We start from the raw sequence: 12,404 nt of genomic DNA, 5'->3' as shown, positions 1-12,404 counted from the left end.
ATAACAATGTTTACATTCAAACCATTGCAAAGGTGATGTTAAAAAGATTTTTGTTAGAACCTATCCATAAAGATCTCCAACTTCTAAATTAACTTGTAGAATTTAACCTATAAAGATTGAAACGTTATTTCTGGACACCTCTATAAAATGTCATACCGGAAAAAACGCTTCTGAGTAACAAATACTAAATTGTTTATGGATTGGTAATAATTATATGAAAAAACAGTAACTAATCATCGCATGTCGGTATAAAAGTCAGTTTTGGTTACTTCTTTCTCGAAGTAAGTTTATGATGAAGTTTATCTCTATTTAAAATACAACATTATATTAAGAAAAAGACACATTGATACACAAAATACACATAGATATAATGCTTAAAGCAGTAAAACTCGATTTTACTGAAAATTTCGAGTTTTTGCACAATCAAAGAATCAAAAAATTTTTTTTCATACATGTATGTGTTAAAAGATAATGTATTTTTTATATAAATTAATCATCGCTTATTAAGGGATTTTGTATTTTACCATTCTCTGAAAAATACCATAATTTTATTAAAAAAAATAATTATTATTTAATTCTTAATCCTAAAATTGAGGTTAAATGTTAAATTAGTCTCCTCAAACTGTCATTTTTGACGTTTAAATGTCAAATTTGCATGAGCATATATTAAAATCTATGTTTTATTTATTTAATATAATGTTAATATATCAAATTGAGTTGTGAGGCGAATTCAATGTTATGATTAAAAGATACAACATACACAAAATACACATAGATATGATGCTTAAAGCAATAAAACTCGATTTTACTAAAAAATTTCAAGCTTTTGCTCAACCAAAACATTTTTTTCTTCATATATGTCAAAACAATGTATTTTTTATATAAATTATCAAATCAATCATCACTTATTATTCATAAATATTAAGAAAGAGTATTGATTACTTCATAACTTATAAATATTTAATAAAACGGTTAAAAATTTGAATTTCCCGCTTAATTTTAATGAATACAAGTGGAAGTAGGAGTGGTCGCTTAATGTTTTGCTTTTGCCAGTGAATCAACCATCAACACAGACAACAAGTGACCAAAATTCTACAAAAATGGGTGTGGATAAAAATGAATATCCAAAAGCATCAAGTAAGATCTTCAATTCCTTTAATAACTATCGATTAAACGATTCTAACCTCAAACATTTTTAGAACACCTCGTAAACGGATCGATTTTAACCTATATAGGTGGAATGTTTTTGATTATATCTTTTTGCAGCCCTTATTGGGTGCAATCATTCGAATATACGAACTCCGAATTTAAGCACATGGGTTTATGGGAATATTGTTTTGAAAATTTCCGTTACCCTTATGACCAGTTTAATAAGGTGTTTACAGGTTGTTACCATGTTTTTAGCGAGGAATACTTTTTGATTCGAGAATGGATTTTACCACCTTGGTTAATGGCAGTTCAAGCATTTGTAACTATGTCTTTTTTATTAAGCTTTGGGGCCCAAACTATTATGGCATTACAATTATGTAGATGGCCCTTAGATTTTGTATTACAATATGAATGGATTTTATCAGCTATTGATTTTATTAGTTGTACTGCTACAAGTAATACTTTTTTAAAATTTAATTTCTTTGTAATTAGGTATTTAATGTTTATTTATTTTTAGCTGTTTTTATGTTTTTTGCTGTGATGGTATTTGGGTGTTCACATACCCGAAGAGATTGGTTGATGTACCCAAATTATAACTATTTGAGTTGGTCATATGGTTTTGCAGTACTCTCATTCTTTTTCCATGGATTTGCTGCTTTGTACCTTTATAAAGAGGCAAAATTAAGCTATGAATTAAGAGAGAAGTCAAGGAATCTTATCACCCAAATGGATCATCAAAATGTACAAAATGTTCATGGATATTATTAAAACAACATGTTTTATGCACATATAATTATTTGATCAAGTATTTTTATTTTAGATTTTTTTTATGTTTGCGTTTATTTTTTATACTTAAATGTTATTAAGAAATATTCCGTCCTGGGAGAATCTCAATTTGTTTTATAATGTTGAAATTAAATTTTTGCATTTTCTCTAGAATTTTTAGCCTTAGAATTGACATTACATCGAATGATTAGTAATTATCACGAGTTGTGACTTGTTGTGGCCTTACCCACTTACAAAATAATTGCTGTTTTTTTATTGTACGTCTATATTTTTGTACAATAAGATGTTTTATTCAAAATTTTAATAGATTTTGAAACCTACCTTGTTTTTGGTATCTTTGAGCCATCTCCAAAACCATGCTCAAACTTTCCATGGGAGGATTCCCATCCAAAACCAAAATTGAAGCATCCTTAATAACCCCTTCATGTTTTTCCACCATTTCAGGGGTAAGCTCTTTAAAAATCTCCATATCCCCAATTAAAACTTTACATTCACCACATTCATCAAAAACTACAGCACATTGAGCAGTTGTGAACCCATTTAATTTTTCGATATTTTTCTTTTCAGCGAGACTATTTGAAATGATTTCTCCCGACGTATCGTTTCCAATTACAGAAATAAATATGGGTTGTTCATTTATTTTGGAAATCGCATCCGCGATGTTCCTAGCTACGCCCCCAGGGCTTTCAGTAAATTTTCCATCGTGTATACGACCGTCAAGCTAAAACCAAAAAAAAAATGGATTACAAAAAGTTATTGCGAAAAGGATGATTTCCCGTATTTACAAAACAATGAGTATAAATTCGCCGTACAATAGCTAGCTGCTATTGTTTACAGCCGGCAAAACAGGCAAAGTTAAATTAATAAACTTTCATGGAATTGCCCCCGAAACTGAATTTAGACGAAAACACTTAGAAACTACGCTTTGCACAACGAGAATTTGTGACGCAATTTCAATTTTCGAGAATATAATGATCTATATAGTTTCCATGAATTTTAATTAAAATTTAAAACTGCTTTAATCCTCCTTCTTGGAATTTGGAAGAGAGATGGAAAAATTAATGACGAAAACTCGAAATCAAAGTTGTGTACCTACCCGGTTTCATTAATGACCTGGGTCACCGTTGTTTGCCACAACCCCCCTTTAACAGCAGGAACGAGATTCCCCTTTTCCGTAAACCAGAAACAGAAAGGGTCGGTTATTAGTGAATATAGTGTCTATATCTGACGACTACCAACCTCAGCCGTACTGATAAACAAGGATGGGGGGGACAAACGGAGAAATTCTCGGCGTCGTTTCCATAGAAACGAGAGGGTGAAAGGGCATTGGGTCAAAATGGTTGGGGGATAACGTCGTTGGTGTCATGGAGGTAGATCTCCGGTAACCCAGAGGTAAAAATTGCGATGTTTGGAAACATTTAAAAACAATTTGCGCCGTGTTCTTAATTTGTTGAAGGTTGGTTTGTAACCTGATTGATGGCAAAACTCTCGGTGGCTCTAAATCATTTCACGCGTAATTTCGCGGGAACACCCACGTAGATCTAAATTTTCAACTTTATTCGAAAATATTGAAATTTATAGCGTTTCAGTGTATGTACGTCAGTTGATGTTTTTGCACTTTAAAACTTAGTTCTTCTATAATTTAAAGAAATAATATATCCTGGTATATGTATATGCATTATACGTCAAGTTAATTACGGATTGAACGTTTTAATTTTTTCATTCGCTAATACAATCGAGCGTTGGCATCCAATCAAGTTAACACGATGTTAACGAATTTTATAAAATTGGCTACTTCAAACGAACTAAATCTGTAATTACAATCCAGAGGGAAATCCTAACGAATGCCAATGGGATTAAAAATCCTAAAAACATTAACTACGAGCTCAAATCTGTTTAAACACTTGAAATCATCCTTTTGTTAGGAAACATGTCTCTGTATTTCATATATCAGCTAAATGAGGCGAATATCGTGCAATAAGCAACAATTATACCCTCACATTGTTATGGTTATTGAAAAATTAAGTTTAGCAGATGAAGATTTTTAACGACCTTTTCACAAATCAAAAGACACATAAACTATGATAGAGCAGCAACGCGGAAAAATAGCGACTATAACAAAATCGTCCAGAAGAGGCAGCTGAACGAAACCACCTTGTGCAAGGATAAAGCTGGGAAAGATATGTGACCACAACTAAATATTAAACAGACGGGGACAGTATTTTGATCAGCTTATACTATCCGTGGTTATAGTGCGGAGATATGATCTATTAGCACATTTAATAACTTGGTTGACAAGACCAGTTATCTGATATATTAATACATAATATATACTATGATAAAGGAATTAATTTCCGATTACTCGTTAATATTCCAAGGATAGGATTTCAGATTGACACCTGACATTCCCTCTTGCGTTGAACACTTACACCACACTTCTAGTGAAATAATTAGATATCGGGAGTTCCGGGCGGAGAGGTATTGGTTTCCCGGTAATTGGAAACAATATTACTGCTGCCTACCGACTTACTATACGTATTGCTTGCAATGTAAAAGCTAAGCACTGATTATCCGCGTTTGCCACAAAGACACAAAGGTTAGGCATAATTATCACCAAATCTGATGCTAACCTAAGGACGCTATAGTTCCGCCAACTCCTACTATTTTCTCTTTATCTTATTCTCTTAATCTTCATAATGAATTCGATGTGTGTAATGACGTAGAAGATAGCAATGTTATATTTCGAAGCACTTGAAAATCTTGACAAGTTCATACCCTTGTCTCTCGTGCTAAGCATGTTGCGAAATTTACACTATAATGATCGTATGAGAATCTTATCTAATTTTGCTGATGTAAAAGATTTGGGACGAAGGAAAACTTGAAAAATCAAAGTCATGTGACTGCAATGAATGGACTATGGGAACATTCGCTAGAGACAGATGTGCCGAAGAGGATTATGCAAGCCAAAGCACAAGGACGACCTAAACTCAGGCGCAAGAATATGATAACAGAGTAGCGGTCAAAGTAGGATTTAGAGACTGGAAAACAGCTACATGGAATAAGGATAAATGGAAAAGGAGATGATATTTATCTCAGTTCTTGTACAGAACAAATGTTGTATATATTGCATTAAAATAATGGAGCTGTAGGTGGAGGAGACAGAAATATCACTCTATTAATTAAACATAGAAAATAATATCTGAGCCTATCTCTCATATTAAGCCAATTAACTTTGATAAGGGCATGTGAAAATCGTTCAAATTTACGAATACCAAAAATAAATCTTAAACAACTATTTTTAACGCGCTGGATCTGGCTTATATCATACTGTGTCATACATTGTTGCTCCATGGATAAAATTAGAAAGCACTAAACTGTTTCTGTACAGTAACATTGAATATCTGCCGATGTTGGTAAATGCATCTAATAGCACAGAAGGCTATTTTAATACATTCCATTGCATGATTTGTAAAACGCAAATTTGAGTCGATTACTAGTCTAAGATTCCCTACTTATGGAAAAACTTCTATTTTTTCGTTATTTTTGATTTTGTTGGATTTAAATGCAATGTTATTCTATTAGAATAATCAAATAGCGATTTGAAATCCTGATTTATAAGCTAGCAAATCGAAGCAAGAGCATGTTTTGGAAAAGAAATATACAGTTGTGTGTTATCAGCATATATGTGAACATTGTATATTGAACACAAGTGTTTGTGACACGAAGATATTTGGGAAGTATAAATTGAGAACAACCCAAAATGGACCCCGTGATACACCATTAATAAGTAGAGGTAGAGCATTCATTATCTACTTTAACAACCTCGCTATGACCTGATAAGAAGACTTCTAGGAGCCAATTGTGTTCGAAATGTCAGAGTCGTCATTAACTAAAAATGGCCATAAATGCAAACATGGTTGGTTCAATCTGCAGTTTTTACTTTGCAGCTATTATCTGTTATTTGTAAGCAAGATTTTGTAAACTACAGCTACAATGTGCAGTCTTCAATCAGTAGCTATGTGGAGCAGTATGTAACTCGCAGAAGGTATAATTTGTAGTATTTTGTCTGCAGATTTAATCTGCAGCTTTCAGTGTGTGGCTAGAGTTTGCAGTATGCTACTTTTGCATTTGGTTTGTGGCTGGGTTGTATTTTGCAAGAATATTATGCTGTATGCTTCTGTAGCAACATAGTTTGCAATATAGATAGAAACACATGTTTGAAGAAAAACGTAGATCGTAGGTGATGATTTATCTCAAATTGTCAATTAAATATCAATGTGAACTAAATTAAACGTCATTAATAGACCTTACACAAATTGATTTCGGTGAAATGTCAACTTGCTAATTAAACGTCAAAAAGTAACTGACATCAAAGTGACGTTTTAACAAATTGATGTTTAATTTTTGACATTCGATCTCTTCAGTATGTAGTTATGATTTGCAGTTTGCAGCCATAGTTTGTAATATATCGTCTGTAATCTTTAATTTTTCAAAAACATATATAATTTCAGCTCCACGTGAGGTTGATGCCCGCAAAAACCTTTATCTGAAAATACCGATTTTTCTTCAATTTTAAAATTATTTTTATGAATTATTTTATGCCAATATTTTGCATTCAAAATTAAAAGTAGAACACTATAAATCTTTAAAATACTAATTTAGCAACAAAGTTATAGAGAAAGTTATTATTTTGACACTAGCTTCCAATTCTGACGTAAAACTTACTTACGAACTATATGTATACTCTAATTAATGTGGGGTTAGTTATATTGCCCTTTAACTAGCCACGTGGCTACAAGTAAATCCCAAATGGCACTATGTATCATGTGCAAGCTCATCTTGCAAAAGTTACAGATGCACATTTAAACCATAAATTAATACGCACAGTTATATAATAATACCACGAGACTACTTAGTTAAACATAAATAAAAATAGTATTTTAATAACAATTAACATATAATTGTATCTAACACACAAAGATCCTTTTAGTAAATTTTGGAACCAGCTGTTAGACACTGGAAGTTCATAAACGACTCTAACTTTGCTCTAAATGTTGAAAGTTAGAAATAGCATTTAGTTGTATAGCAACGTTTCTCACTCCCTTAAGAGAACTTTACATAATATTTGAGTTACAACAGATAAACGTAACATTTAAACCAACCACAAGTATAACAGAACTCAAAAACTGAGACAATTGCATTAAAACCCGAGTCACGGGCCAACCCACTTTATTAACTTTCGAAAGCTCACAGCCGGATATTAACGCCGAAGTAACCCCCAATTTTTTTTATCCGTCTAACTTAAAAACTTTCCGAGGTAAAATTGGTTTTAAAAAGTAATTTTTGTTGATAACAAATAATTTTTTTGTGATTTCTTTTGATTGCAGTGTTCTAACGTTGGGCGCCGATAATTTAGACGTGAGAGGGCGCGGCGCTGGGGCCGTCGGCGTCGCTTTGAACCCCAATACGCCCGCCGCCTCAGTCCGCTTGAAAACGTGGACAACGTACGTGGTGGCCACGAATACGACCGATAGAGAGGTTAGGCGTCGCGACGCTCCTCGGACCGGTACGGAGCGCCGCCGGGAGGGTGTAGTGGTGCGACCGTTTTAACCGGAAATGAATTTTCATTCGGTAAACACCGTAATCAGCGAGTGAAATCGTTTACTTTCTTTAAATTTTATTAAGAGTTTTCTTTTTATTTTAACCAACAATTGGAGAAAATCGTCTAAATAGAAAAAGAAATTGTTGAAGTCTTTAAAGGTGAGTTTAACAACTTTTTTAACACCTTTTTCTTATTCGCTTGTTAAAAATTTCAAAAAACCAAATTATGTGGTTGGAAAATTTCCGGGTAAACTTGAGTTATGATTTTTATTATTGCATAATTGAATTGATGAAATGCATTTTATGTCATTGTCAAGGGAAAAGAAATTTTATTGATGACGTCACTTGTATTGATGACTGTCGTCAATAATAAAGTAAGAGTGAAAAGCGAATTGAAATTGAATTTTTGTTTTTAACAAATTTTGTTTATTTATTTTAACATAAACTAACGATTGGTAAAAGATTGCAACTTAAAAAGCTTTTAGTTTGATCGATTTATTCCGATTTCATCAGATAACGAAGAAATATGACATCAATTAATTGCGGGGCTATCAAAATATGTAAAATAAACCGAACATATTATATTTTGATCTCAAAATCCATAATTTACGTTATAAAACCATGTTTCTAAACACATCCATAAAAATGGTTTGCTCCCAAGAACATAAACCAATCATCATTTTACATTTTACACTACAAAGAACATCCAGGACAAGTTTATTTTTCCAAAGACCAGTGAGAATAAACCATTTCTCTTCCTTAAAATTTATACCTTATTAAAAAAAATAAACTAAATTACTTCGATTTTGATTAATAGAGGGAACTTCTTAAAAGTATCGATTGATTAATTGTGTTCACTAAATGAAGCAACGTCCCAATTTTCGTGTTAATATTCCTCTTACATCGCCAAGAAATTAGAGTGATTTATTTTCCTCGCTCGTTGTTAATCCACTACGAAAATTTACTACCGAAATATTTTCATACTTCCTCTTTTGCACACCTCACAGACGTGCAGAAAGAACCCGGCGCCTGATGAGACGTTGTCGACGGCGTTGTTCGTGACGTCACGCAAGAAACCATCCTCATCCTTTTTTGATGAAATGGAGTCGTAAATCATACTTTTATCCGACAGCGAATGGTCCACGTGGCTTTTTCTCTCCCCCGTTGAATACGAAATAGTAATTTCAACTTGAGAACGTAATTTTAAAGAGATAAAAGCATCCGAATAGTGGAAAGTTTTCCTTTTTTTCAATTACTTTTAAAGGCAATTTCATTATACGTTTAAAAGAGTGTTTAATTATAACGAAGGGAGAGGAATTCATATCAAATATCCGCGATGTCAATTAACGTCACGGTCGCGCTCTTAAGTCCCTTCACATAGTTCCATTCGACGGCTTCAGGGAACGATCTAATTAAACCTTTTGTGTACAGGAGGCGAACTCCAATAATCGTATATCACTTTGGACGACGACATCGCGGTGTACCGAAAACCTTCTGTTCCGGTACCTCGAACACGTGTCTCTTTTTTTATAACTTCATCTATTACAGTGAAACACAATTATCTGATACGACGTCATGGTTAAAATGTTTCAGTTTTTATATCGAGTGATATATGATGACATTTTGAAACCTTATTGGGTTTTTCTTTAATTATAAGGAGTTTCAAAAATATTGGTGGAGGAGCGGGTAAATTTTTTTTAAAACAAATACTACTCCGCATCAATTCCTCTCGAAAAATTACCGACTCATAATCAGTATCAACCTCAAACGATTTTTTGATTTGGTAATCATCAATATAAATTTGATTGCGATCGGGACTCGGAATGAGATTCACGAGTTATTTATATGTGTATATATGAACTACATGAAGATAAATGCAATTTAAATCCACAAACGATTGAATAATGTGAAACATTACAATAGAACTCGAGATAAAGCGAAAAGATTACTCATTTTAATACAAAACTATAAATTTATTCGAACGATTTTAAAAATTCATAAATAATACGATTTATATAGAGAAGTGTTATTTTTTTAGTGGTAAAAACCGTTTTTGAAAATACGGATTAGTACTTGAGATAATACTTTTTAAAAGTATCTAGAATTGGTAACATTATATAGAGAAAACAATGTTTTTAAAGAATTTTAAAAAATCATAAAATATCGAATGCTTGAGATATTCTTATGAAATATATACGATTTATAAAGAAAAGTGTGATCTTTTTGGTGATAAAAATCGTTTTTGAACATACGGCTTAGTACTTGAGATAATAATTTTTAAAAGCATCTAGAATTGGTTATGCTATGTAGCGAAAACAATAATTTTAAAAAATCATAAAAAATCGAATGCTTGAGATATTCTTATGAAATATATACGATTTATAAAGAAAAGTGTGATCTTTTTAGTGGTAAAAACCGTTTTTGGAAATATATCTTAATACTTGAGATAATTTTTGAAATCAACTAAAATTAGTGTTGCTATATAAAAACAATTTTATTCGAATGATTTTAAAAAAATCATAAAAAATCGAATGCTTGAGATATTCTTATGAAATATATACGATTTATAAAGAAAAGTGTGATCTTTTTAGTCGTAAAAACCGTTTTTGAAAATACGGCTTAGTACTTGAGATAATAATTTTTAAAAGCATCTAGAATTGGTTATGCTATGTAGCGAAAACAATAATTTTAAAAAATCATAAAAAATCGAATGCTTGAGATATTCTTATGAAATATATACGATTTATAAAGAAAAGTGTGATCTTTTTAGTGGTAAAAACCGTTTTTGGAAATATATCTTAATACTTGAGATAATTTTTAAAATCAACTAAAATTAGTGTTGCTATATAAAAACAATTTTATTCGAATGATTTTAAAAAAATCATAAAAAATCGAATGCTTGAGATATTCTTATGAAATATATACGATTTATAAAGAAAAGTGTGATCTTTTTAGTGGTAAAAACCGTTTTTGGAAATATATCTTAATACTTGAGATAATTTTTAAAATCAACTAAAATTAGTGTAGCTATATAAAAACAATTTTATTCGAATGATTTTAAAAAAATCATAAAAAATCGAATGCTTGAGATATTCTTATGAAATATATACGATTTATAAAGAAAAGTCTGATCTTTTTAGTGGTAAAAACCGTTTTTGAAAATACGGCTTAGTACTTGAGATAATAATTTTTAAAAGCATCTAGAATTGGTTATGCTATGTAGCGAAAACAATAATTTTCAAAAATCATAAAAAATCGTGTGCTTGGGATATTCTTATGAAATATATACGATTTATAAAGAAAAGTGTGATCTTTTTAGTGGTAAAAACCGTTTTTGAAAATACGGCTTAGTACTTGAGATAATAATTTTTAAAAGCATCTAGAATTGGTTATGCTATGTAGCGAAAACAATAATTTTAAAAAATCATAAAAAATCGTGTGCTTGGGATATTCTTATGAAATATATACGATTTATAAAGAAAAGTGTGATCTTTTTACCGGTAAAAACCGTTTTTGGAAGCATATTTTAATACTTGAGATAATTAAAAAAAAAGTCTACTAAAATAAGTGCTATATAAAAACAATTTTATTTGAATGATTTTGAAGAAAAATCATAAAAAATCGAATGCTTCAGAAACCGTTATGAAATATATACGAATTATAAAGTGTGGTCTTTTTAGTGGTAAAAACCTTTTTTGAAAATACGTCTTCGTACTTGAGATAATTTTTAAAATGTACTAAAATTAGTATCACTTAAAAGAAAAAAAGTATTCGATTAATTTTAAGATAAACCATAACAAATCCAATCTCCAGGCATCTTTATAAAATTTTTAGGCTTGATGAAAAATAGTATGACCTATTTAGTTGTAAATATCTTCTACATATGTAATTACACATTTTATCATACTTCTTAAATAATGTGGAGAGTTAATTTCTTGGACTCTCGAAATAAATAAACTATAGAAAAAGAACTTTGTTTGTGCCCTTAGAGTTTTTTATACATTAGTGATAATAGATTTCACCAGGAGGACATTAATCACACTACTCGGACAATTTTTTTAATATTATATTTTGAGCAAATTGTCTTTTTTAAAGAAGCAGTCGCTGTTGTGGCTTTAAGCTTACATTTCTGGCTACAAAACATCTACCATAATAGTCTTGAATCAGCCCTTCATTCATATTACACATGTTTCGATCATGAAAGAGCTTTGTATTGAATTTGTACTTTTTTTTTGTGATCTGAACTCTGATTGAGTAGTTGAAACATATAACGTTTCGGTACATGGTTAAAGAGAAGTCAGCAGATTTCTTGCACATTCATCACTATCAGCCGTTTTCATTTCTTGATCATAACTCTTGACTATATAATACTTTACTAAGCTATTCTTTTGCACCAACATATATTTTTATATTTACTATTACCTCTACTATCATAAAATAAGTTGCACAACGTATTCCCTATGAACATATCTGCGCTATCTTAACTGTATCGGTACTTACTACCTGCTACTATTTAACCCAATCCAACCTAAACCAACCTGGGTTGGGTTATATATCATAACCTATCTTAGGTTGTGGTATATCATACAATATATACGATCATCTTTAATTACATTAAAATTCGTTCCCTTTACCAATAAGGCTTTTTACAGCAAATTACTTTTTCTTTAAGATGATTTGCATAGATTAAGGTCTAACCTTTGAGGTTGGGTGTTTTAGAGAAACGACTGTATGTTCCAATAGCAACCTGCCAAGTGAATTTTAATGATTTGAATTGATGTTAATCTTGCAGTTGTATATAGTACATACCTGGTTTATCGTGTGCTCGGTATGTCAGGACTTAGGAAATTGTACTTAGTAACCTATTT

The 12,404-nt window shown here is 31.3% G+C and overlaps 3 protein-coding genes across 4 annotated transcripts in view; 2 read left to right on the top strand and 1 right to left on the bottom strand.

The window, feature by feature from the left end:
* Positions 1–12,404, bottom strand: part of LOC111424376 (uncharacterized) — a 125,116-nt gene that overhangs the window by 8,425 nt on the left and 104,287 nt on the right. Inside the window, exon 6 of the mRNA XM_023057881.2 lies at positions 2,257–2,656. Within this exon, the coding sequence (XP_022913649.2) occupies positions 2,257–2,656 (400 nt within the window). The remainder of the gene's footprint in view (positions 1–2,256; positions 2,657–12,404) is intronic.
* LOC111424379 (Claudin superfamily protein pickel) lies at positions 988–2,255 on the top strand. Its single transcript, XM_023057885.2, has 3 exons — positions 988–1,137; positions 1,200–1,604; positions 1,667–2,255. Exons 1-3 carry the CDS (start codon positions 1,101–1,103, stop codon positions 1,915–1,917), a joined length of 693 nt encoding a protein of 230 aa, XP_022913653.1. The 5' UTR covers positions 988–1,100; the 3' UTR covers positions 1,918–2,255.
* Positions 7,416–12,404, top strand: part of LOC111424377 (23 kDa integral membrane protein-like) — a 103,376-nt gene continuing 98,387 nt past the window's right edge. For both annotated transcript variants that reach the window (XR_011640670.1, XM_023057882.2), the window contains exon 1: positions 7,416–7,695. The gene's annotated coding sequence lies outside the window, so the exon portion shown is untranslated. The remainder of the gene's footprint in view (positions 7,696–12,404) is intronic.

This window comes from Onthophagus taurus, chromosome 6, assembly GCF_036711975.1.
Source record: "Onthophagus taurus isolate NC chromosome 6, IU_Otau_3.0, whole genome shotgun sequence".
In the NCBI taxonomy this organism is placed as follows: domain Eukaryota; kingdom Metazoa; phylum Arthropoda; class Insecta; order Coleoptera; family Scarabaeidae; genus Onthophagus; species Onthophagus taurus.
This window is presented reverse-complemented; position numbering and strand designations above follow the sequence as displayed.